The sequence below is a fragment of the Ochotona princeps genome, chromosome 2 (genome assembly GCF_030435755.1).
Source record: "Ochotona princeps isolate mOchPri1 chromosome 2, mOchPri1.hap1, whole genome shotgun sequence".
Classification (NCBI taxonomy): domain Eukaryota; kingdom Metazoa; phylum Chordata; class Mammalia; order Lagomorpha; family Ochotonidae; genus Ochotona; species Ochotona princeps.
The window spans coordinates 7,964,072-7,985,980 of NC_080833.1; the positions used below are offsets into that span (position 1 = coordinate 7,964,072).

Here is a 21,909-nt window from a genome sequence, read left to right on the forward strand (position 1 = left end):
ATGGCAGGTTTATTTGCAATTTTCCAAGCACTCTCCATATGGATTTCCACAATGATTGTACTAGCCTACACTCCCACCAGCAGTGAAGGAGGGTACCTTTTTCCCCACATCCACACCAGCATGTGTTGTTTTTCGAATTCTGAATGTAGGCCAGTCTCACAGGAGTTAGGTGGTACCTCAAGGTGGTTTTCATTTGTATCTCTCTGATGGCTAGAGAGCCTGAGCATCTTTTCATATATTTATTAGCTATTTGTATCTGTTCTTTTGAGAAACGTCTGTTCATTTCCTTTGCCCATTTTGCTACAGGGTTTATATTTTCACTATCCTTGGGTTTCTGAAGCTCTTTGTAGATCCTAGATATTAGTGACTCGGACATTTCTAAGAAAAATTTTGCAGGGGCGTAAGTGATTTCATCCCGACCCTCTCCCTGTCCTGGAGCACAAGGGATAATCTGAGGGACACCTGGAACTCTGGAGGGGCATAGTTGATTTCATCCCCAGACCTTCTCCCTGTCTTGGGCACGAGGGTTAATCTGAGGGACCCCAGAAATCCGGAGGCAAGCTTAGAATTATGAAATTATTAAAACATAATGGTAATCTACCCCCACCTATAGTTACTCCCTATTCTTCTGAAAATCTACAGTGCTTGATGTGTGGTGATCTGGACTGGGCTGTTTCACTCCTGTCCTGCCAGGCCAAGTTTGATACACATTATCCCCCTTCTCCTATTCTTTCCTTTGTCAAGGTTCACTCTGTTGTTTTCCCAAGAACAGTTAGACCAACCCCTATTAGTAATGCTTTAACAATCTTTAATCAAGGATTGTACTGTTGGGAAGTCTATGCTAATTATAAACATCCTTAGCAAGCCAGGTCACATGTATTTATCCTTATGAATATAGAAACTTTGAAAGTTGAGACAACACATTAATATCTTCACATTACATTGAAATGGTAAGAAGGGACATTAGTTTATTTGCAAAACAAAAGATATAAACTTGATCATGGCAAGTATGTGATTTTAGCATTTGTGGCAAGTTCTATGGCTGCTTCCTAAGACATGCATATGTAAGTATGTAGCAAGATTGCTTAATGTCTCTTTTTCTTATATTTGCTGGTAGCAATCTATAAGACTAGATTTGTTTGCTACATATGAAGTCAGAATAGAAAATTAAGAAAGTAGCAGAACCTTTCTGGTGAGTTCAGTGGATGACTACATTAAGAATGGCCTAATTGTGAGTCCAGGCAGACAGTAGTACTAAGACACTCAAAACTTTTGCTTGAAGTAATACTTCACATCTGTTAATGTGGTCATTCAATAACAGTAGAAAAATATAGCTTATTTTCTTAGTGTCTCTCAGTAGGTGTTAAGTAGACACATAATGAAACTCTGTGTATCAATTGAGGGAAAAACAATTATTTCCATTTTGGCATTGTTAAGCCATTGCTAAACCTGAGATAGTGATGTTTGATCATCATAAGGATTCTGTGATTTGATGAGGTGACAAGAAACTGGTAGTGGATCACATTTATGAACAACTTCTTAGCAATTGTCTAGAACTGCTGTCATATCTTGGTTGCAAAACCACAGGCTCCATTTTACAACTAAGAAGAGTCGCCCCTCAAAAAGATGGTTAAAGATGAAAGTAGACGTTTAAAATATATTGAAAATGAGCCATTATGCCCTGGCCCAGAATTAGAAGCTGACAGTGTAATGTCTATAGACCCCTGGAACTCCTAGAAAAAAGAAAACTACCAAAGCATAAGAGGCTTTAACATGTCTAGGAGGTTTCTGAATGGTCTTATCACCGAGACGTCTCTAAACTGAAGGAGAATACTTAGTGGTTGTGTTGTAAAGCTCCCTGTGAGGAGCTATGTGTTAGTGTTGTGTGCGCCAGCACTGTTAGGCGTGAGTGTGCTATTGTGTCCTATACCTCACAACTCTTTACTCACTCTACACCCGGTTCCTGTCTCAAAGTCAGGATTCTGAAGGTGTAAGTCTGCAAACCTGAAGTTGGATGAGGGCTCCTGACAAGACCTACAGAACCCCCTCAAAATGCAAAGACACAAGATTATCAAGCTCTCTTCAATTGAACATAAGGAAAAGACCCTTAAATGTGCATGTGAAAAAATTAATTGACGTATAAAGGAAAGCCAATTAAGCTCACAGGAGATCTCTCACAAGAAACTCTACAGGCAAGAAGAGAATGGAGTGACAGATTCCAGATTCTAAAAGAAAAACATTTTCAGTCTAGGATAACATATCCTGCAAAGCTTTCTTTTGTCTTTGAAAATGAAATAAAATTCTTCCACAGTAAAGAAAAGTTAAAAGAATTTGCCTCTTCCAAACCTGCCCTACAAAGGATACTTGAAGATGTTCTCTTGTGCGGGGAGGGGTGGGGAGAATCCCAGTACCTATGAAACTATATCACATAATACAATGTAATCAATGAATTAAAAAAAAACTAGAAAAAAAAAAGATGTTCTCTTGACAGAGAAGAGGAATTGCACCTACCAAAACCAAAGGCAAATGGGAAGAACATCCCAGTAAAATGACAACAGAAGATTAAACCAATGAACAACCCATTCCTAAAAGGACAGGACCAACATAGCACCCATACATATTAAGCTCTGAATGTAAATGGCTTAAGTTCAATCAAAAGTCATAGATTAGCAGATTGGATTAAAAAACAAAACCCATCTGTTTATTGTCTGGAGGAGACACACTTCACCAACAAAGATCAGCGGAAACTATAAAGCATGGGTTTTGTTGTATTCTGTTGGTTTCATCTCTTCAAAACACTTTCTTCTAATTAAAACTTTCAATGTGGGCCCAGCAGCATGGCCTAGTGGCTTAAGTCTTCACCTTGAACACCCCGGGATCCCATATGGGCACCAGTTCTAATCCCGGCAGCTCTACTTCCCATCCAGCTCCCTGCTTGTGGCCTGGGAAAGCAGTGGAGGACGGCCCAATGCCTTGGGACCCTGCACCCGCGAGGGAGACCTGGAGGAAGTTCCTGGCTCCTGGCTCCAGATTGGCACAGCCCAGCCGTTGTGCTCACTTGGGGAGTGAATGATTGGACAGAAGATCTTCCTCTCTGTCTTTGCTTCTCTCCATATATCTGACTTTGTAATAAATAAATAAAATTAAAAAAATATTTTAAATGATGAGGTGGTATAAGAATATATTTTACTAAGGGCATTTTTAAAAATATTTATGTATTTTTTGGAAGGCAGATTTACAGAGAGAAGGAGAGTCAGATAAAAAGATCTTGCTTCCACCCGCTCCCTCCCAGAGGGGCTGCAATGGCCAGAGCTGAGATAACCAGAGCCAGGAGCTTCCTCTGGGTCTCCCACGTGGGTGCAGGTACCCAAGGACTTGGACCAAGCTCCACTGCTTTCCCAGCCCATGAACAGGGAGCTGAATCAGGAGTGGAGCAGCTGGGACTAGAATCGGCACCAGATGGGATGCGGAGGCCACAAGCAAGCAGAGGCTTAGCCACTGCAGCAGCCCCAACCCAGCTTGCTTTGGGGAGGATGTGGAATGTTACATTGCGTATGTGTGAGATCGGGAGGCAGAGACGGGCAATATTACAAGCTCTTTGGAGTCGTGCTGTGAAGCAGGAGAGCTGAAATGAGAGCAGAGAAGAGTGTGGTGGGAAACAAGGGTCGTGTCTTCTCCTGTGCTTCATGTTTTAACTGGAGACTGCTAGAGGGCCGGCTTGTGAGTGGATGAGGATAAGTTACCAGAGAGGATGGCACTGAGGGTTGAGAAAAGATGGCTGCACCAGGCCAAAGTCAAGACCCCAGAACTGCGCCCGAGCCTGGCGTGCAGGCAGAGGCAGCCAAGCACTTGAGTCATCACCTGCTTCCTCCCAGTGCGTGCATTGCATCCGATGAGAAGAGGAGGAGCCAGGACGTGCAACCAGGCTTCAGAATCAGGGTGCAGATGTCCCAAGAGGCAACTCCGTGCAGAATTCTCAAACCTATTTCAAAAAAACAAAACAAAAACAAAAACAAAAAACAAAAACAGAAAACAAAAACAACCTTTTCTTCATGCATTTGAATCAGTTTTTGTCTCATTTCCCATGAGAGTTCTGACCAAGTTGAACAGTTTGGATATTCACATACAATTCTTAAAAATATTGAATTTTAGGCCAGTGCCATGGCATGGTAAGTTAAGCCTCTATCTGTGGTGCCAGCATGCCAAATGAGTGCCTGTTCATGTCCTGGCTGATCCACTTCTGATCCAGCTCCCCACAGATGTGTCTGGAAAAACAATGGAGAATGGTCCAAAACTTTGGATTTCTGCACACATATGTGATACCAGGAAGAAATTCCTGGCCCCTGGCTCCTGGCCACCTGGCTCCTGGTTTCAGACTGGTCCCTGGCTCCTGGCTCCTGAGCCCTGGTTCCTGACTCCTGGCCCTGCCTCCTCTATCCTGGTTCCTGGTTCCTGGTCCTGGATTCTGGTGTCAGACTGTCCACTGACTTCTGGCACCTGGATCCGGCCTCCTGCCTCCTGGATTCTGGCTCCTGGCCCCTGTCCCCTGGCTCTGGGCTCCAAGTTCCTGCCTCCTGTGTCTTGGCCCCTTGCTCCTAGCTTCAGACTGGTCCCTGGCTCCTAGCCACTGTCCCTGGCTCCTGGCTTCTGGCTCCTGGCCCCTGGATCCTGGCACTTGTTCCTGGCACATGGCCCCTGCTTCCTGGCTCCTGACTTCAGACTACCTCCTGGCTGCTCCCTCTTGGCCCCTGGCCCCTGAATCCTGGCTCCTGGCCCCTGGCCCCTGGTTCCTGGATCCTGGTCACTGCCTCCTGGCCCCTAAATCCTGGCTCCTGACTTCAGACAGGCCCAGCTATTTTGGCATTGAACCAGTGAGTGGGCAATCACTGTCTCTCCTCTTTTGGTAAATCTGCTTTTCAAGTAAAAACAAATAAATATTTTGAGAAAAATTCAAGCATGACATTTACTTTATAGTTTTAATAAGCGATTTACATGTCCCCAATACAAATAAATGAGACACATCTGAGGCAGACATGCTGATGCTCTGATCTGAGTGTGGCACACTGCTGGCATGTGCTGAAATAGCATGATATACCTTACAAACTGGCACCGGGACCACGTGTCAATCGAAGCTAGAGCAACAATTACTTTGGGGAAAAAGAAAAGTAAGTGTGATTGATATCTGTGATATGCCTGCAAAGTTCAACACAAATATGCTGTCTCAGATCACATGGACAAAGTAGCAGAGCTTTTATCCTGTTTTTGTCTTTGGTTTGAGACACAGCCTGGGCATGGCCAAAGCCCCAGGGCCACAGAGAACCTCCACGTGAGTAACAGGCAGCCAATGACACAAGTAGGTGCTGTGACATTCCAGGGTCTGCATCAGCTGGGAAACTAGACACCATGGCCTAGCAAACCCCAGGGGATACTACAGGGACCCTGGTGATGGGGCTGGCAACACTGGCATGCACCACCGGACTCGGCCAGCAGATGGAAGCAGAGTGCTGTGGTCAGAGACAGATTCACCTGCTGGCACCCAGTTCCTGCAGGATGATGCATGTTGGAATGCTAGAGTGTTGGGAAGGATGTCCAACACATTGATTGAGTTCCTACTGTAGGCCAGTCCACTTAACAGGCCCTGGATGTGCATCCCCACACAGGCTGTGACCTCCTCCAACCCCACAAGCTTTTTTTTCATCTTGATTTTTGATGATGATTACATGTTTGATTAGAATGATAAGGGTCAAGGGCTGCGGGAAGGTGGGTGAAGCCACTATTTCCACATTCTCTGTTTTCCTTGCTGTATCTGAGATCATGAGGGAGATAAGGGGAGAAGTCACACTCAGCCTCCCAAATGCCTCTGTACCCTGTGATGGAAGGCAGCCACCTGACACCATCCCAGGGTCCCCAGTGTGGGGCATGCTCTGAGGGTCCGGCTCAAGAGGTTGTGATAACTCAACAGTTCTGAATTACTGCCGATTTCCCACTCCAAGCACGATGAGACCTCTCCGGACTCCACTGGCTGACATAGTCAACCTTTGTGTATCCGTTTCCCTGGATATTCACTGCCAACACTTGGCTTGGTAGTTGATCAATTTGTTCCATCCTCTGTCCTCTGGTATGGTACCAGGCATCCTCTACAGGGTCCAATGGACTGCCGTATGCTACATGTGCACCTGGATGTGCTGTCCACTGCTCCATCTAAGCCACTGAGGAGGCCCAGCTCTGACACATGCACTCCACGGTCAGACCTTGGAACCTGCAGTTCTCTCCATGGTGGGCGTTCTGGTCCATCAGTTCAGGTGGGGGGATTCCCAAAGAAACTTCATCTGAGGTGATCCCAGATCTGATTCTTGTGAGTGTTGGAGCATTCCAAGTTCACTCCTAGTTTAGCCAGTCCCCACCCCAACTCTTGAGCTAACCAGTGGGACTTATATTTCCATAGGGTTAGGCCCAATTATCCCCCACAGAATCGACCTCTCGGGCCTGGTTCTCTCATGTGCTAGTTAGTGTCATGGCCCTGCCTAATGTGACCTGTCCCCTGTTCCAACACTCAATCAGCTACTTGGATCTAGGTCTGCAAGACAGCCCCCAGCCATAGCTTTCGTGTGCTATGGCGTGTGATGGTCAGTGATGCTCTGCGCTTACAAGCTCATCTCAGGACTCCCATGTGCGCTGATGAATCAGTCTGACCCATATAGATCTTCCAGTCACTCCCCTCGATACCACCAGGTCTCAGTCCCCTCACTTAGCAGCCAGTACAGTGGCCCTGTTGATAGGTGTCCCTCAGGATTCATTCCTCACTTACACATATGGTGTCTGTATCCATGGATATCCCTAGGTAATGTATCATCATCCCCAAGTCCCCAGAGGTAAAGACGAGTGGCCAGTGGACAAAGCCCAGTGCCCAATGGGTACACTGGTCCCCATGGAATAAAGATGATAGCGGATGGCTAAAAAGCATCCAGAGCAGTGGGATGGGCTACTTCCTCCACTCATACTCTAACCATGAGTGAGAACCCCAAAAAGGCCCCCCATATGGTACTTTGCCCTTAACCATAGGAGCCCGGGCTGCCTGGATAGAGGTACCTCTGCAGGTCAAAATCCCTGGCCTCCAGGACGGAGGTCATCCCAGAAGGCAGCTGAGCCTCCTTCCCGCAAGGGAGCCAGTGTGCTCAGCTGCTTGTATCTTTCACCAGGGTCAAAAAGCCTCCAAGTCGGAGGTCTTGAGGGCCTGCTGTGGGAACCCTCCCAAGGGCAAGACACCACCTGGCTAGAGATACCTCTGCAGGTCAAATAACATGGTCTCCATTATGGGGTCATCTTGAAAGTCTGTTGAGCCTCCCACCCACAATGGAGCCAGTGTGCTCATCTGCTCATAACATTCGCCAGGAGCCCCAGCTCTTGTGCATACCAGCCATATTGTGACCTGGCAGGGGAATTCTCCAAGTTCCCCATCAGGCTGGCTCCCAGCAATGGAGCTTGCAGGTTCGACCTGGTGCTATGGCCCCAGTTCCAGTGGATACTATGGATTAGCCCAACTGGACCTCCCCAAGACTTGGCTCTTAGGTGACCTGGCAGATGCCATGGCCTAGCCCAGATGTCCCACACTGGTTCTGGTTCTCACAATCTCCAGGGCATGCTCGAGCCAAGCCTAGTCTGGCCCAGCCCCAGACCCAGTCCAAACATATGCCTTGCCCAGCCTGGTCAAGCCACGGTGCCAGCATTTGCACTCAGCAGTGGGAGCTGGAGCCCAGCAGGGGCTCACTCCCAGGCCTGGGTCTTGTGCTTGCTGGTGGGTGCCTCAAGCCAGTGAGGCATGGCCCACCTGCAGTCTCAGTGTTTGTTGGTGGGTATGCAGCTCAGTCCAGCTGCATGGCCATGGCCCACATCCCATTCTGCCTCTTCTGCATGCCAGCAGGTGCTCAGCTTGGCCCAACTTAGCCTGTCCCTAGACTCCGTCTGCACAACCCTGACAAATGCTTCAGCCTTGCATGGTCTGACCTGTCCCTCAACCCCGGCTTTTATGTTTCCCAGTGGAAGCAACAGCCTAGTGGGGATCTTGTCATGCTCTACTGCCAGATCTGCTCCCAGCCCTGCAACTCACACATGCCATCAGCTGCAGCAGCCCTGCTTGGCATGGTCTTCCCTTAGTCCTGGCCTTTGCTTGTGCCAGCAGGTGCTGCAGCCTGGCCTGGCCTGGTCTTCTCCCAGCCACAGCTCCCTCAAATGTCAGGTGGGGTTCTGTCAAGTGGGATTTGTGGTCCAGCTTGGCTCAGCCCATCACCACTCCCAGCTCTCTGCACAAATCAGTGGGTGCTCTAAGCCCACAGTCCCATACAGAATCTGCCCCCAGGTCTGGTGCTCTCCTGTTATGGTGAATGCTGCGGCACAACCTGACATGGCCCACTCCCTGTCTCTATACTCATGGATAAGTACTGTGGCTTAACCCAGCAATGCATGCCTCCACGCTCCAGCCTTTGTGTGCACAGGTAGGCTGCAGGTAATGCTGTTTAATCCAGCTTCGGTCTCCCATGTGAGTGGGTGCATTGGCCTGAACAACATGCCCTCCACCTTCTCCACTTCAAAACACTCCATCCCTGCTCTCTCCCCTAACTACAAGTGCTGTGGTCTGGTTTGTGGAAGATGCTAGAACTCACTCCTGCCCTGTCAAACGCCCTCAGTCACTCCCACTCCAATGCTTCTCCATATCCCCTTCCCTGGGCAGTCTACAGCACCTCCCCACCCACTCTGGGGGCCAAGCTGACATGTCCCGGCCAGCATTCCACAACTTCCATACTTAATTTTTTTTAACTTGGGTTTTTTTTTTTGTTTTGTTTTGTTTTGTTTTAAGTAAGACTGAGCATAAGCAACTAGGCTGGCATACTGTTATAGTTAACACAAATTTGGCATTAAGCTAGCCCAGAATGCCCACCAGCTACTGGGGCTTTTCTCCCAGCAGTGTCACACTTGCCTACACACAAGGCAACCTTGGCAGCTTTGCACAGCTGGAGTAAATCTGAAAGAGCCAATCACAGGGGCAGATGTCATGTTAGGGACCAGTCTGTGGCAGAACAGGCTAAGCAGATGTATCCCAATGGCTTGCTGTTGTTGTTTTTCAAAATTTACTACAGCAACAACAAGCCAACATTGGTTGTTGCAAACATGGTATCTGCCCTCATCGGATTGGCTGTATCAGACCTTGCTTTGTAGCCTGCGTGCTTGCATTGTGTTGGGAACCAGCCCTGTGACAACCTGAAACACCTGGATCCTCTATGAGCACCAGTTCAAGTTCTAGCTGCTCCAGTTTCAACTCAGCTCCCTGCTAGCACACCTGGAAAAGCAGCAAAGGATGGCCCAAGTGCTTGTCCCCTGCCAGACTCCGGCACACCTGGATGACATCCCAAGATCCTGACCTCAACCTGGCCCAGTCCTGGTCACTATAGACAACTGGGAAGTGAACCACTGGGTGGAAGGTCTCTGTGTGTGTCTCTCTCTCTTTCTCTGTTTCTCACTTGTTCTCCACTCTGCCTTTTAAATAAACAAGTAGATTTTACAAAAAAAAAAAAAAAAAAAAAAAAGAAGAAGAAGAAGAGGAAGAAGAAGAAGCAGCAGAAAAAGACAAACCGAAAGTGAATAGCACTAGTTTTCAGGTAAAGCAATTTTTAAAATTGTATCTCTCCCTCTTTTTTTTCAAGATTTATTTATTTTTGCTGGAAAGTCAGATATATAAAGAGGAGGAGAGACAGAGAGTAAGATCTTCTGTCCGATGATTGACTGCCCGAGAGGCCACAATGCCAAGAGCTGAGCCAATACAAAGCCAGGAGGCAGGAACTCTTTTGGGTCTCCCACGCAGGTGCAGGGTCCCAAGGTTTTGAGCCGTCCTGGACTGCCTTCCCAGGCCATAAGCAGGGAGCTGGATGCGGAGTAGGGGGGGGTGTCTCCAGTGGCAGCACACTATGTGGGAGCCCCTTTGAGTCCTAATTGTTCTACTGCTGATCCAGATCTCCACTTATGGATTGGGAAAACAGCAGAGGATGGTCCAAGTTCCTGGCTCTCTTCACCCATGTGGGTGACTCAGAGGAAACTCCTGACTCCTGGCTTTGGTCAGGCCCAGCCCCAGCCATGGTGCTATTTGGAAAGTGAACCAGTGTGTTGGAGGACAATGAGTGGATCTCAAAGTAATGGGAACAATTGATTGGATATACAAAGCAAAGACAGAGAGAGAGGAACAGAGAGGGTCACATTCCTGGAGGACCAGAGGTGGACTGGAAAGCAAAGACTCTCAGCCCACACCACCAACTGGGTTTTACACTTGAGTGACACCTCAGAGAGGAACGGAGAGAAAATGCTGCGGCCCCTGCCTTCACACTGCACCTGTTCCCTCTGGGGCTGACCCTTGCTCAGACCTGCAGGCAGATGTGTGAATCCTAGAGGAGAGCTGCACGCAGCTGGAGGTTTCTACAAATAGGTCCCTGCCTGGAGGATTGTTCTTGGGAAGGTCTTAGAGGCTCTGCTCCTGCACAGCTGCATCTCCAAAGCCAGCCAGCCCAGGACAGAAGGAGCATCACTCCTCATGGGTGGCTGCTGTCTGGCCCATCTGCTCCCTCCCCGCTTCCTGCCGCTGGGACCTAACCATGCCTCCCGCAAGGCAGAGACAAGATGTTTTCCTAGACGACTAGTCTTGCTGGCACTATGAATAAATAAACTTGTTTTCTCCAGTGGCTATAATGCCTCACTCTCAAGGTACAGGCTTTCTCAAGCACACAGTTAGTGAACCAGTCAAGAGCAGGCTACTCATACTGAGTCCAGCTGGGTTCTAGCAAATGCTGGAACTCTCTTTTGTTCTGAGGCTTTTCCTTCAAGCTCCCTGAAACAGTGACCCTGCCCTAGCCCCACTCTGTTGCTTCCCTGTTGAGGCAAACGTCCCTGTATCTGGGGTCACTGGAGCCACCGTGAAGCCTCTGCCTGTGATGCTGGCATCCCACACCTGGCCCGGCTCCCTGACGCTGCATCTGGGCAAGCAGCACAAGATGGCCCAAGCACTCGGGTCCCTGTACCCGCATGAGACCTGGATGGAGTTCTGGGCTCCTGCTTTCAGCCTGGCTCAGCCTCGGTCTCTGAGACCATCTGCAAAGTGAACAAGCAGGTGGAGGATCCCTCTCTCTCTGTCTGCTTTCTCTGTGACTCTGAAATGTGGGCTCCATGGGCCATGTGACACCCCAGTGAGGAGGGGGAGAGACCTCATGGGGTCCCCCAAAGAGCTCCTACCCTCCCTTTGTGTCACAAGTTCGGGTGGATTATTGGTCCCTGACGTGCTGAGGGGTCCCGTCTGGTTAGTAGTATAGTTAGCAGGACTTTCCCTGAATGGTGAACTCGCTCTGTAAATGCTTAGCTCATGTTATTTTAGAATAAATCCTGTAGTGAGTACTTTTGCTTTGTCGATGACTTCTCTAGAATGAAACTTCATTCTATCTCTTGCATTTGCTTTTTAAAGTGTAAACCAGGGTGGGTACTGTATTCCCCAGGTCTTAGGAAAGCCCAGTGCTGTAAATGGTGTGACTACATCTACAAGCATAATATAGGGAAAGAAAAATGTTATCTTGTGGTACCTTAGCCTTTCCTCCATATGTTAGAGACTCAGTGAAGAATATCCCAATAATTGGTTGACACAGTATTACGTCACTCAAAATCAGAGCTTTTCTGAAAAGAGTTATTTTTTTTATTACAGGTAGATATACAGAGAGGAGGAGAGAGAGAGGAAGATCTTCCATCCGATGATTAACTCCACAAGTGATGGCAATGGCTGGTGCTGTGCCAGTCTGAAGCCAGAAACCAGGAATCTCTTTGGGGTCTCTCACACAGGTGCAGGGTCCCAAAGCTTTGGGTCGTCCTTAACTGCTTTCCCAGGGCACAAGCAGGGAGCTGGATGGGAAGTGGGGCAGCCAAGATTAAACCCGGACACATATAAGATCCTGGCATGTTCAAGGCAAGGACTTAAGTCCTAAGGCCAAGCCACGGGGCCTTGAAAAGTTTTATTAAGATGAATCCACCAGGTGTCAGCATTTATGCTGTTACACTGGGCTGAACACAGGCAGAGATGGCGCCACCTCCCAGCACAAGAACCAAGAGGAAAACCAGAAAGAACAGTTACCAGGGAGGGCTGAGCAGCGCGCCACAAGACTTCAGGCACCACATCCAACCCCATCCCTTTTCTACAAAGATTTATCTGTCTGTATTTGTAAGGGAGAATGACAGACGGAGAGAGAAAGGGAGAGACAGAAAGAGAGATCTTCCATGGGCTGCCTCACTCTTCAAATGACCAGACAGCCAGGGATGGACCAGGGGAAGCCTGACACCCAGAACTCTGCCTGCATCTTGGGCCATTCTCAGTGGGTTACACAGGCACATCAAATTGTTATCAATACTGCAGAGAGCTAATGTTCTCAAACACCCATATAATTGCGGGAGGAGTTGCTGTAGAACCCAGACCAGGTCTGCTGGCCTAAAGCCTAGTGAGCCTCCCACCTTGGCAGGGAAAAGCCTTGTTTCTTGCATCTTGTGGAACAAGGAGCCAGGCAGCCTGGGCTGGCTGCATTCCTGAACTGCCCAGGGCACTGATGGCTGGCAGTCCCAAGGCAGGGAGGGGCAGTGCAGGATGGGCACCTGTGGGGGTCTCTGCTCCCTCACAGACCCTCCTTTGTCACACAGGGGCCAGTGTTTCCTTTGGAGCAGTGCAGCTGCACCCAGGTGGCCTGGGTCTGAGGCTGAGTGGGGCCTGCTTTGATCTGGTCATAGGGAGGCCAGCCCTGAGGCGTCAGCTGTGTTCATGGACCTCAGGGTCTCCTGGCCTGGGCTCACTCCCTCTGCACTGGCACTGCAGCAAAGGCAGGGATATCCGGGGTGTTGTGCCATTGAAGACTCCCAGCTGGGAGCATCCTGAAGGTTGACCAGATACACAACTTGAGATTGGCATTATGATGCTTTATTGGTTGGCACCAAGGACAATGCAATGTTGAGATCAGAACATGGAATGCAATAGAGAGCCTACTTACATTAAAACACAAGAACCTAAGGTCATCCCATTCTGACTTGCTGCAACCCTCCCCACTCAGGCCAACTCACTGTTCCTGGCAATTCCTGCTTCCCAGGCTGCTTTCCCCCTTCCCGCTGTAGCTAGAGTCTGAGCCCATGCTACCCACTCCCATCCCAGGTCCTCAGTGCAAGGGTCTGGCAGGAAGATGTGGAAATGTGCACCCACTTAGTCCAGCAGGTAGCAGTGGCACTGATTAGAGTGGTTTAGGCCAAACAGCATCCGTTGTGCACACTTCCAGCAGTGGCCTGTGCCAAACACAACCTTCTTAGGCTCTCTAATTCTTTCCAGGATGCCCATCAGCTGTGTACAGAGATGGAAAAACCTTCCCCGCTGGACAATGCCCTGGATGTTGTAACTCTCCAGGGGAGCTGGGTACAGCTCCACTCTCAGTGCACTGAGGTTGCCCATGTGCTCTAGCAGCTTCTCCATCATGGCCATGGAGATTCTGTTCCCCCAAAAGCGTAAGGTGGTGAGCTGGTAGCACTGGCTCAGGGCAGGCAGGATGGCATTGAGTTGGGAGTCAGTGATCTCACAGTCCATCAAATCCAGGGTCAGGAGGTTGGCTGCCACTCTCTCCAGCAGAACTCGAAGGGGCTCAGGGCTGATGTGGGTCAATGGGACACGACTCAGGTGCAGGTGTTTGAGTTCTCTGAGGCTTGGACACTGGGACAGATAGCGGACATCAGCTTCGGAGAGCAGGCAGGCCGTTACAGAGAGAGTCTCCAGGGGGCTCTTCAGGCACCTGGGGAGACACCAAGAATGAGTCCTGCAGCATGACACCAAGGTGGGAGACATCTGTTTAGGCCAAACCCCAATGCCTTAGATCCCACTCATGCCCACCCTCACCAACACCCAGTGTGCTCCAGCCCGAGTGCAGACCCATCCTTCAAGTTAACCACTCTCAGGCTGAGGCCTCCCACCATCACTGGAGTGACTGGGTCAAGTTCACAAAACCTCTCAAGGTACCTTTGCTCACCTGTCCAGCACAGTGCCACTTGTCTGGGCTATGAGTGCCCAGGGGAGACATGGATAAAGCTCAGGTTCAGGCTAGGCGCAGCATCAGCCCTGTGGGTGCCCTCCCGCGAGACCTCACTCACAGCCCGGGACCCCACAACCACCTGTCACCTTTCACATGCATTTCTCAGAGGTCACACACCTCCCTGGAACTCCAGGCACCAGACACAGGCTCACCTTGTCCACACAGGTGCTGAGCGGACAGCTGACATTTTAAGTTGCCCAGGTCACTGAACTACATTTTTGGACACTCTGCTTGAAGAATTGCCAAACTCACCCTTAAAATCAGAACCTGCTCCCTCCCTCCACCAGGCAGTTAGCTTCCTGTCACTGGGCCTGCTACATCAGTACTCATGATCAGGATGAAGTAGCAAGCCTTGCTTGTCCTTCACTAATCCGCCGCTTCTGACTGGTCCATGAGCCAGGCTCACTCTGCCCTCCCAGGACACTTTGCCTTGTCTCTCACCTGAGCACCTGATCCAGGTGGTTAAACACAAAGTAAAAGGAGCGAATATGAAGGCTGCGAAGGTGGGGCAGCTTGGCAAACTGGGAGGCGAATAGGAAGACAAACTCCATCATTACCTCTATTGTGACGAGCGATGTAACATTTATGTTAGCAAGACTCAATTTGCGAAGACTGCTCATCTGGCCCAGGTAGGGAGCAAACTTGGCCAGGGCAGAGAGTTGCCAGTCACAGAACACTTCCACCTCCTGGATGCAGCCAAGCTCCAGAATGTCCAGGAATTTGCTCATGCTGTGGGTGAGACTTGCCGAGATCTTCAGCTGGTGGCAGCACAGGTGCACCAGGCTGGCTCTCTCCTTCACCCACTGAAGCAGGTGGGTGAGGAACTCATCGGGGGTGGCTGTGGTGAGGTCAATGTTGGCTATGACCTTCAAGGCTGACTTGGGCTGCTTGTGCTCCACTGGCTGTCTCCTCATCTTGGGCTCAGGAGAGCAGGCATCATCCATGCTCTCAGCCCACACATTCCAGAAATTCAGACCAGCATCCCGTAAATCCAGCACATGCAGCTTCCCTCTCCTGGGGGTAAAACAGGGAAGACTCAGAGAGTAGGCAGAGGGGACTTCTGAGCTGGGGAGCCCACACCTCACACCGTTGCGACTGGCTTTCTTCTTTGATTGATTTATCTATTTAATTATTTTGTCTTGATATATTTCTTGATCCTTGCAGAGGTGAGGGGATGGTGACTGAAGAACCCTTGTGGGCCTCTGGTAAGGATGGAGAGAGAGGCTCAGGGAGGGGAGGAGGGCTGAGAGCCCTGAGTCTGTAGTGAGGGAAAGGGCCCTCCCCTCTTCTCTATGTCTGTGTCTCAGTCACCCCCATTTGCACAGAACTCCTGCCTGGTCCCCACTACCCAATGTCTTCCTGTACACCTGGGAAGAGGCAGGAATGTGTCCCCTCTGTCACCTCAGGAAGCCCTTCCCCAGAGGGGACTCAAGTGACCTGACCTCTCTCAGCTGACTCCCTTGCTATCCAAAGAAGCCCTCCACCCTTCCTGAGCCCATCTCTCTTCCCTGGATCTCTATGTCAGTTACCTGCAGTCAGACTTCTGGGTGTAATTCATGTCAAGACCATCCAACACAGCTTTCAGGATGTCCACTTGTGGCCACTTCATGAGGTCGCCCAACGGGAGGAACTCAAAGGGCCAGACCCTCACCATGGCCTTCAAGGTGTCCAGGAGCCTCCTGTTGAAGGCTTCCAGGAACAGTGCAGGGAACATCTCTCTGGGAAGCTGCTCCAGACTAAGGATGGCCAAGGCCTCATTACCCAGCAGGCTCTTCTGTGCCAAGTGCAGGAGTCTCGGTGGGGACATGCTGCTCATCCTGCTGAGTGCTCAGTGACAACCCTGGGGAAACATCCGGGGAGAAAAGACCTTTCAGGAGAGCTCCAAGCAAGCCCTGAGTCGCCCAGTCAAGGACCCCATCTCAGACTGCCTCATGGATCTTCAAGACTCCTGAGTCACCCCAATTCTCCTCTGAGCCTCTTGACCACACTTCACACCTCAGCCTCACCTGACACTCCTCAGGCCCTGAGGTGGCTGTAAGGGTGACAAGTGGCCCATCTGTACTGACCACTGTGTCACCAAGGTGAGGACCAGTGAGGCAGCCTGTAAATGCCCTCTCCCTGGAAGGAACCTGTCTGACCATCATTCAAGGCCCTAAAGCAACAGAATCAGTCATGCCAGGTGGCCCACACTGCCAATCCACTCAGACACACTTGGAAAAGACAGAGTGGCAGAGAGGAAGAGACAGACTTTCCTGGTAACTGCTCTGTTCTCTGAATGCCAACAACACTGGAGCAGTGCCAGGCCAAAGCCGGGAGGCAGGATCCACTCCCATCTTGATCAAGCGGGCCATGAGTATCCAAGTCCTTTGGCCTTAAGCTGCTCTTTTCCAGGTGCCCCAGCAGGAGGCCTAACTGGAAACAAAGGTGGGACTCCACTGTAGGCACTGAGAGAGCATGTGGGCATCCCAAGCAGTGCTTTAACTGGCAAGCAAGCTTCATCTCTTACCTTGAAAGTCAAATTTTAAAATCTACCTAAAATTGGGCTCGGCGGTGTGGCCTAGCAGCTAAATACCTCACCCTGAACGCCCCGGCATCCCACATGGGTGCCGGTTCTAATCCCGGCAGCTCCACTTCTCATCCAGCTCTCTGCTTATGGCTGTCCTCCACTGCTCTCCCAGCACACAAGCAGGGAGCAGGATGGGAAGTGCCTCAGCCTAGATTAGAATTAGCTCTATGGGATCCCGGTGCCATCAAGGGAAGAACTTTAGCCGCTACGTTACTGTGCCAGGCTCCAATACTAATTCTTAAGCCCTAAAATGCCAAGGACTATCTTTTCTCCCCAAATCAGAGCACAGGCAGTGCCTCCCACTGTCTCGTCTATAGAAGACTAAGAAAAAAGTCTACATCAAAAAGTGTCTACACCCCAGCACTCAAGCCTAGTGATAGAAGTTCTTGCTTTGCACACACCAGAATCCCATATGGATGCCCCACTTCCCAACCGGATCCCTGCGTGTGGCCTGGGCTAGCTGTCGAGGATGGCCTAAAGCCTTGGGACATCGCATCTGCATGGCACACCTGTGCAAATCCCTGACTCCTGGCTCTGGATCAGCTCAGCTCTGGACATTGATGCCATGTGAGGAGTGAATCAGCTGGTAGAAGATCCTCCTGTCTCTCCCCCTCTTTGCATATATTATTATTTTTAACATTTATTAATATTGGAATATTGTATATACATACAGGAGGAGAGACAGATTAAAGATCTTCCATAGAATGATTCATTCCCCAAGCAGCTGCAACAGCCAGAGCTGCACTGATCCAAAGCCAGAAGCCAGGAGCCTCTGGGTCTCTTGCCTTGAGATCCAATGCTTTGGGGCATTCTTCACTGCTTTCACAGACCACAAGCAGGGAGCTGGTGGAAAGCGGGGCCACTGGGATTAGAAGCCGTTGAACATTTGGTATCCCAGAGCCTGCAAGGCAAGGGCTTTATCCTTCAGACTGCTGTGCTAGGCCCTGCACATCTTACTCTTTTTTTTTTTTAAGAGATTTATTAATTTTTATTACAAAGTCAGATATACAGAGAGGAGAGACAGAGAGGAAGATCTTCCGTCTGATGATTTACTCCCCAAGTGAGCTGCGATGGCCAGTGCTGCGCCAATCTGAAGCCGGGAACCAGGAATTTCTTCCAAGTCTCCCATGCAGGTGCAGGGTCCCAAAGCTCTGGGCCGTACTTTTGCAGGCCACAAGCAGGGAGCTGGATGGGAAGTGGAGCCGCAGCAATTGAACCAGCGCCCATATGGGTTGCTGGCGCATTCAAGGCAAGGACTTTAGCCGCTAGGCCACGCCGCTGGGCCCACTTCTTACTTTCTAATGAAAATAAATACATCTTTAAAGATAGAATTTTTTATTAATAGAAGGACCTTAAATTAGACTAATAGGATTGAAGAACAAATCAAACACAATAATGCTACAATAAGTAATTACAAGAATCTACCCAAAGAATTCATGAATGGATTCATAAAGTTGCACAATATAGCCCAACTACTGGGGTCCCGGCCACTCACGTAGCCAGGTTTGAATTCACCTCTATTTCAACTGTTCAGGTAGTTAGTGGGGATTAAGGGACTGAATATATTACTGTTTTCTCTGGCTTTCAAGTGAAACAGTTAATACTAATAATAACAATAGCAACAGTAACCTAGTGTCCATATCCTTGCCTTGCAAACACCAAGATCCCATAGGGGCTCTGCTCTGTATCCAGGCTGCTCCCCTTCCCATCCAGCTCCTTCCCTGTGGCCTGGGAAAGCAGTAGAATATGGCCCATGACTTTGGGACCCTGAACCTGTGTGAGAGACCCAGAGGAAGCTCTTGGTTCCTGGCTTCAGATCGGCTCAGCTCTGGCCATTGTGGCCACATGCAGAACCAACTAGTGATTCTTTCTGTGTCTCCTTCTCCCTGTACATCTGCCTTTCCAATAAATTCAAACATTAAGGAAACTAAAAAAAAAAAAAAAAAAGAAGAAAAAGAAGATAATTTAATGCTCCAAGACCAACCTGTAAGACCAGAAATGTCAAACCCTGGGGAAACAACGCAAGGCGTGGGATTAGGCAGTGGTTCAGGATCAGATCACAACAATACGGGCAACAAAAGCAAAAATAGACAATGGGACTCTGGAAAGCTGGGAAATGTCACTCAACGAACTGGAGTGAAGATCATACAAGAAGAAAGCATTTCCAAACCAAAGTGTTACTATCCACTACATAACCCTGAGAGACCCAACACTACAACCAAATCATCCAACTGAATAGGGCCAGCACACAGATCCAACTGCAACACCCTTATCTCATTGGGGGAGTGAACCAGCAAGAAAACAAGTCTCTCTCCCTCCCTGTAATTGCTTCCAAATGAATGGATCTTTCAAGAAAAAGGAAGAAAATGGAAGGAGGAAATCTCTAGGGAGTGCTATTTGGTGATAAAGAATGAAATCTTGTCATTTGTAACACCATGGAGACAACTATGATATGGACTCGAAAAGTAAAATGAGCCAGACCCAGAAATCAGCTGTGGTGATTCAGGGAGGTGAGTCCAGGTGTGTGAGAGCAATGATTAGAGGCTGGTAGGGGTGAGGGAGGAGGCTGGGTAGCAAGTGCTAAAAGTGAGAGGAGGGAAGGAGTCACAGTGTCCCACAGCATGATGGGAGCCTCAAGTTCAGAGTGAGGGACTCTGTACATAAGCCCCGCAAGAGAAGAGTTCAAGGGCTCCAAACACAGAGAAATTCTCGTTACCCTGACCAGGCCAGGCCGTCCTGTACACAACTGCTCAACTGCTATACACTGCAACTCTTCAAATGTGCCCACTTGCTATGGCTTAACCAAAGTTTCTCTGAAAAATTTTAAAAATACGGGCCTGGCGGCGTGGCCTAGCAGCTAAAGTCCTCGCCTTGAACGCGCCGGCAACCCATATGGGTACCGGTTCTAATCCCGGCAGCTCCACTTCCCATCCAGCTCCCTTCTTGTGGTCTGGGACAGCAGTCGAGGACGACCCAATGCATTGCGATTCTGCACCCGTGTGGGAAACCTGGAAAAGATTCCTGGTTCCCGGCTTCGTATCGGCGCACACCGGCCAGTTGCAGCTCACTTGGGGAGTGAATCATCGGATGTAAGATCTTCCTCTCTGTCTCTCCTCCTCTCTGTATATCTGACTTTGTAATAAAAATAAATCTTTAAAAAAAAACAACAAAAATAAATTTAAAAATGAAAGACCCACTGGAGTACCTTGCAAACTAAATTGCTCAACTTATACACGGCAGGATCCCATATAGACACTCGTTCTAATATGAGTGTCTCACTCTCAATTGTGGTCCCAAATTGTGGCCTGAGAGGGGAGTCCATGACTTCCCAAAGCCTTGGGACCTTGCATCAACTCAGGTGACCTGAAAGAGGCTCCTGGTTCCTGGCTTCATATGTGCACAGCTTGAGCCTTTACAACTGCTTGGGGAATAAATCTCATCCTCTCAGTATATTTGACTTCCTAATGCAAATAAATCTTTACAAAAAAGGTTATTATTATTTTCTTAAACTATAGGCCAATATTGTTCAGCAGCAGGATAGGCAGCCCTCTGCAACACCAGCAAGTCCTCTGACCCACCTGCTGTCAGGTCCCGGCTGCTCCACTTGCCAGCAAGCTCCCTGCTAGTGTGTCTAAGAAAGCAGAGGAACGTGGCCCAAGTGCTTAGGTGTCCTGTACCCACATGGGAAGAAGACTGGGACACAATTCCTGGGCTGCAGGCTTCAGCCTGACCCGGCCACACTTGTGGACATGTGGGGAGTGAACCAGCACATGGAAAGATTTCTCTGTCTCTCTCTCTCACACTTGGCCTTTCACATACATGAACAGATTATTAAGGAATTGGAAAAGCAGAACACATCCTATCTCAGGCAACTGATTTAAGCCCTAAGATATCCAATTCTAAGATTGCCCTCCCAGCCCCAACACTCCCAACCACATGCTGAAATCCAGGAGAATCTTGGGACAATGTTTCAAAGAGACCTGTAGCATTGGGGTCAAAGGAAGCCAAGGGAGAAATGGCTCTTACCTTCTGGCGCTGTGTCCTCCCTGGAGATGGAGCCTAGGCTGCTGGGGAGCCCCGTGGAGGGCGGCAACTTCCTGGCTGTGGACGAAACTGGGAGAGCACCCTGAGCTCTGGAGGGAGCAGGCACAGGTGCTGGGACCCTTGGCTGTGAGTAGTGCTTTTCACCAGGTGGTGGCTTCCTTTGGGCCTTATATTCTCCTCCTGGCCCCTCCTTGCTGCCACACCCATTGCTGCCTCCAATCACTAGATGACTCTTTAGGGCCTCCTGACCCACCCAGTTGCTCCTGATTGGACCTTGACTCTGTCTGCCTTGATTCTGTCAAGTATGCTGCCTGAGGGAAATGCGGCTGATAGGATTCACCTTTGTAGGGTTTTTCTTGTTGTTGCTGGTTTGTATTTTCCACGAAAGGGTATTTAGATCTGGAGGAGGAGAGACAGGAGGAATTCCCATCTGGACAGGCAAGATGGTGGCAAAGGGACAGACTCATTTGCCATGACTCGGAATTTTATTTATTTATTTATGTATTCATTTAGTTAGTTAGTGTGTTAATTTACACTTCAGTCTTTTTCTTGATGCTTACAGAGGTGAGGGGATGGGACCTCAGACCCTTGTGGTAAGGATGGAGAGGCTCAGGGAGGGGCTGAGGGCTGAGAGCCCTGAGTCTGCAGGGAGGGAAGGGGCCCTCCCCTCTCCTCTATGTCTGTCACTCATCCCCATTTGCGCAGAGCTCCTGCCTGGTCCACACTACGCAGTCTCTTCAGGTACACCTGGGAACAGGCAGGTACATGTCACTTCTGTTTACGCGGGTAACCGTTCCCCAGACGGACTCAGGGGACCTGACCTCTCTCACCTGACTCCCTTGATATCTAAAGAAGCTCCTGGAGCGTCCAAGCCTTCCACCCTTCCTGAGCCCAACTCTCTTCCCTGGATCTCTGTGTGAGTCACCTGGAATGACATTTCTGGGTGCATGTTGAGACCATCCAACACAGCTTTCAGGATGTCCACGTGAGGACTCTTCATCAGGACACCGAATGGGATGAATTTGAAGGGCCAGACCCTCACCATGGCCTTCAAGGTGTCCAGGAGCCTCCTGTTGAAGGCTTCCAGGAACAGTGCAGGGAACATCTCTCTGGGAAGCTGGTCCAGACTAAGGATGGCCAAGGTCTCATGACCCAGCAGGCTCT

The 21,909-nt window shown here is 49.5% G+C and overlaps 1 protein-coding gene across 1 annotated transcript; it reads right to left on the reverse strand.

Moving 5' to 3' along the window:
* Positions 1 to 13,261: 13,261 nt before the first annotated feature.
* LOC131479649 (PRAME family member 12-like) lies at positions 13,262 to 15,963 on the reverse strand. Its single transcript, XM_058661017.1, has 3 exons — positions 15,665 to 15,963; positions 14,577 to 15,149; positions 13,262 to 13,838 (listed from the first exon to the last, which is right to left on the reverse strand). The coding sequence occupies exons 1-3, from the start codon at positions 15,949 to 15,951 to the stop codon at positions 13,262 to 13,264; spliced, it is 1,437 nt and encodes a 478-aa protein (XP_058517000.1). The 5' UTR covers positions 15,952 to 15,963.
* Between the last annotated feature and the right edge of the window lie 5,946 nt (positions 15,964 to 21,909).

Bases quoted from the DNA above. Each gene is read 5' to 3' on its own strand.
- LOC131479649 (XM_058661017.1), bottom strand. From the start codon at position 15,951: ATGAGCAGCATGTCCCCACCGAGACTCCTGCACTTGGCACAGAAGAGC. The intron at 15,150-15,664 runs GTAACTGACATA...TTTTACCCCCAG, and splicing joins ACCCAGAAGTCTGACTGCAG to GAGAGGGAAGCTGCATGTGC. The intron at 13,839-14,576 runs GTGAGAGACAAG...GTGTCTCCCCAG, and splicing joins CACCTGGATCAGGTGCTCAG to GTGCCTGAAGAGCCCCCTGG.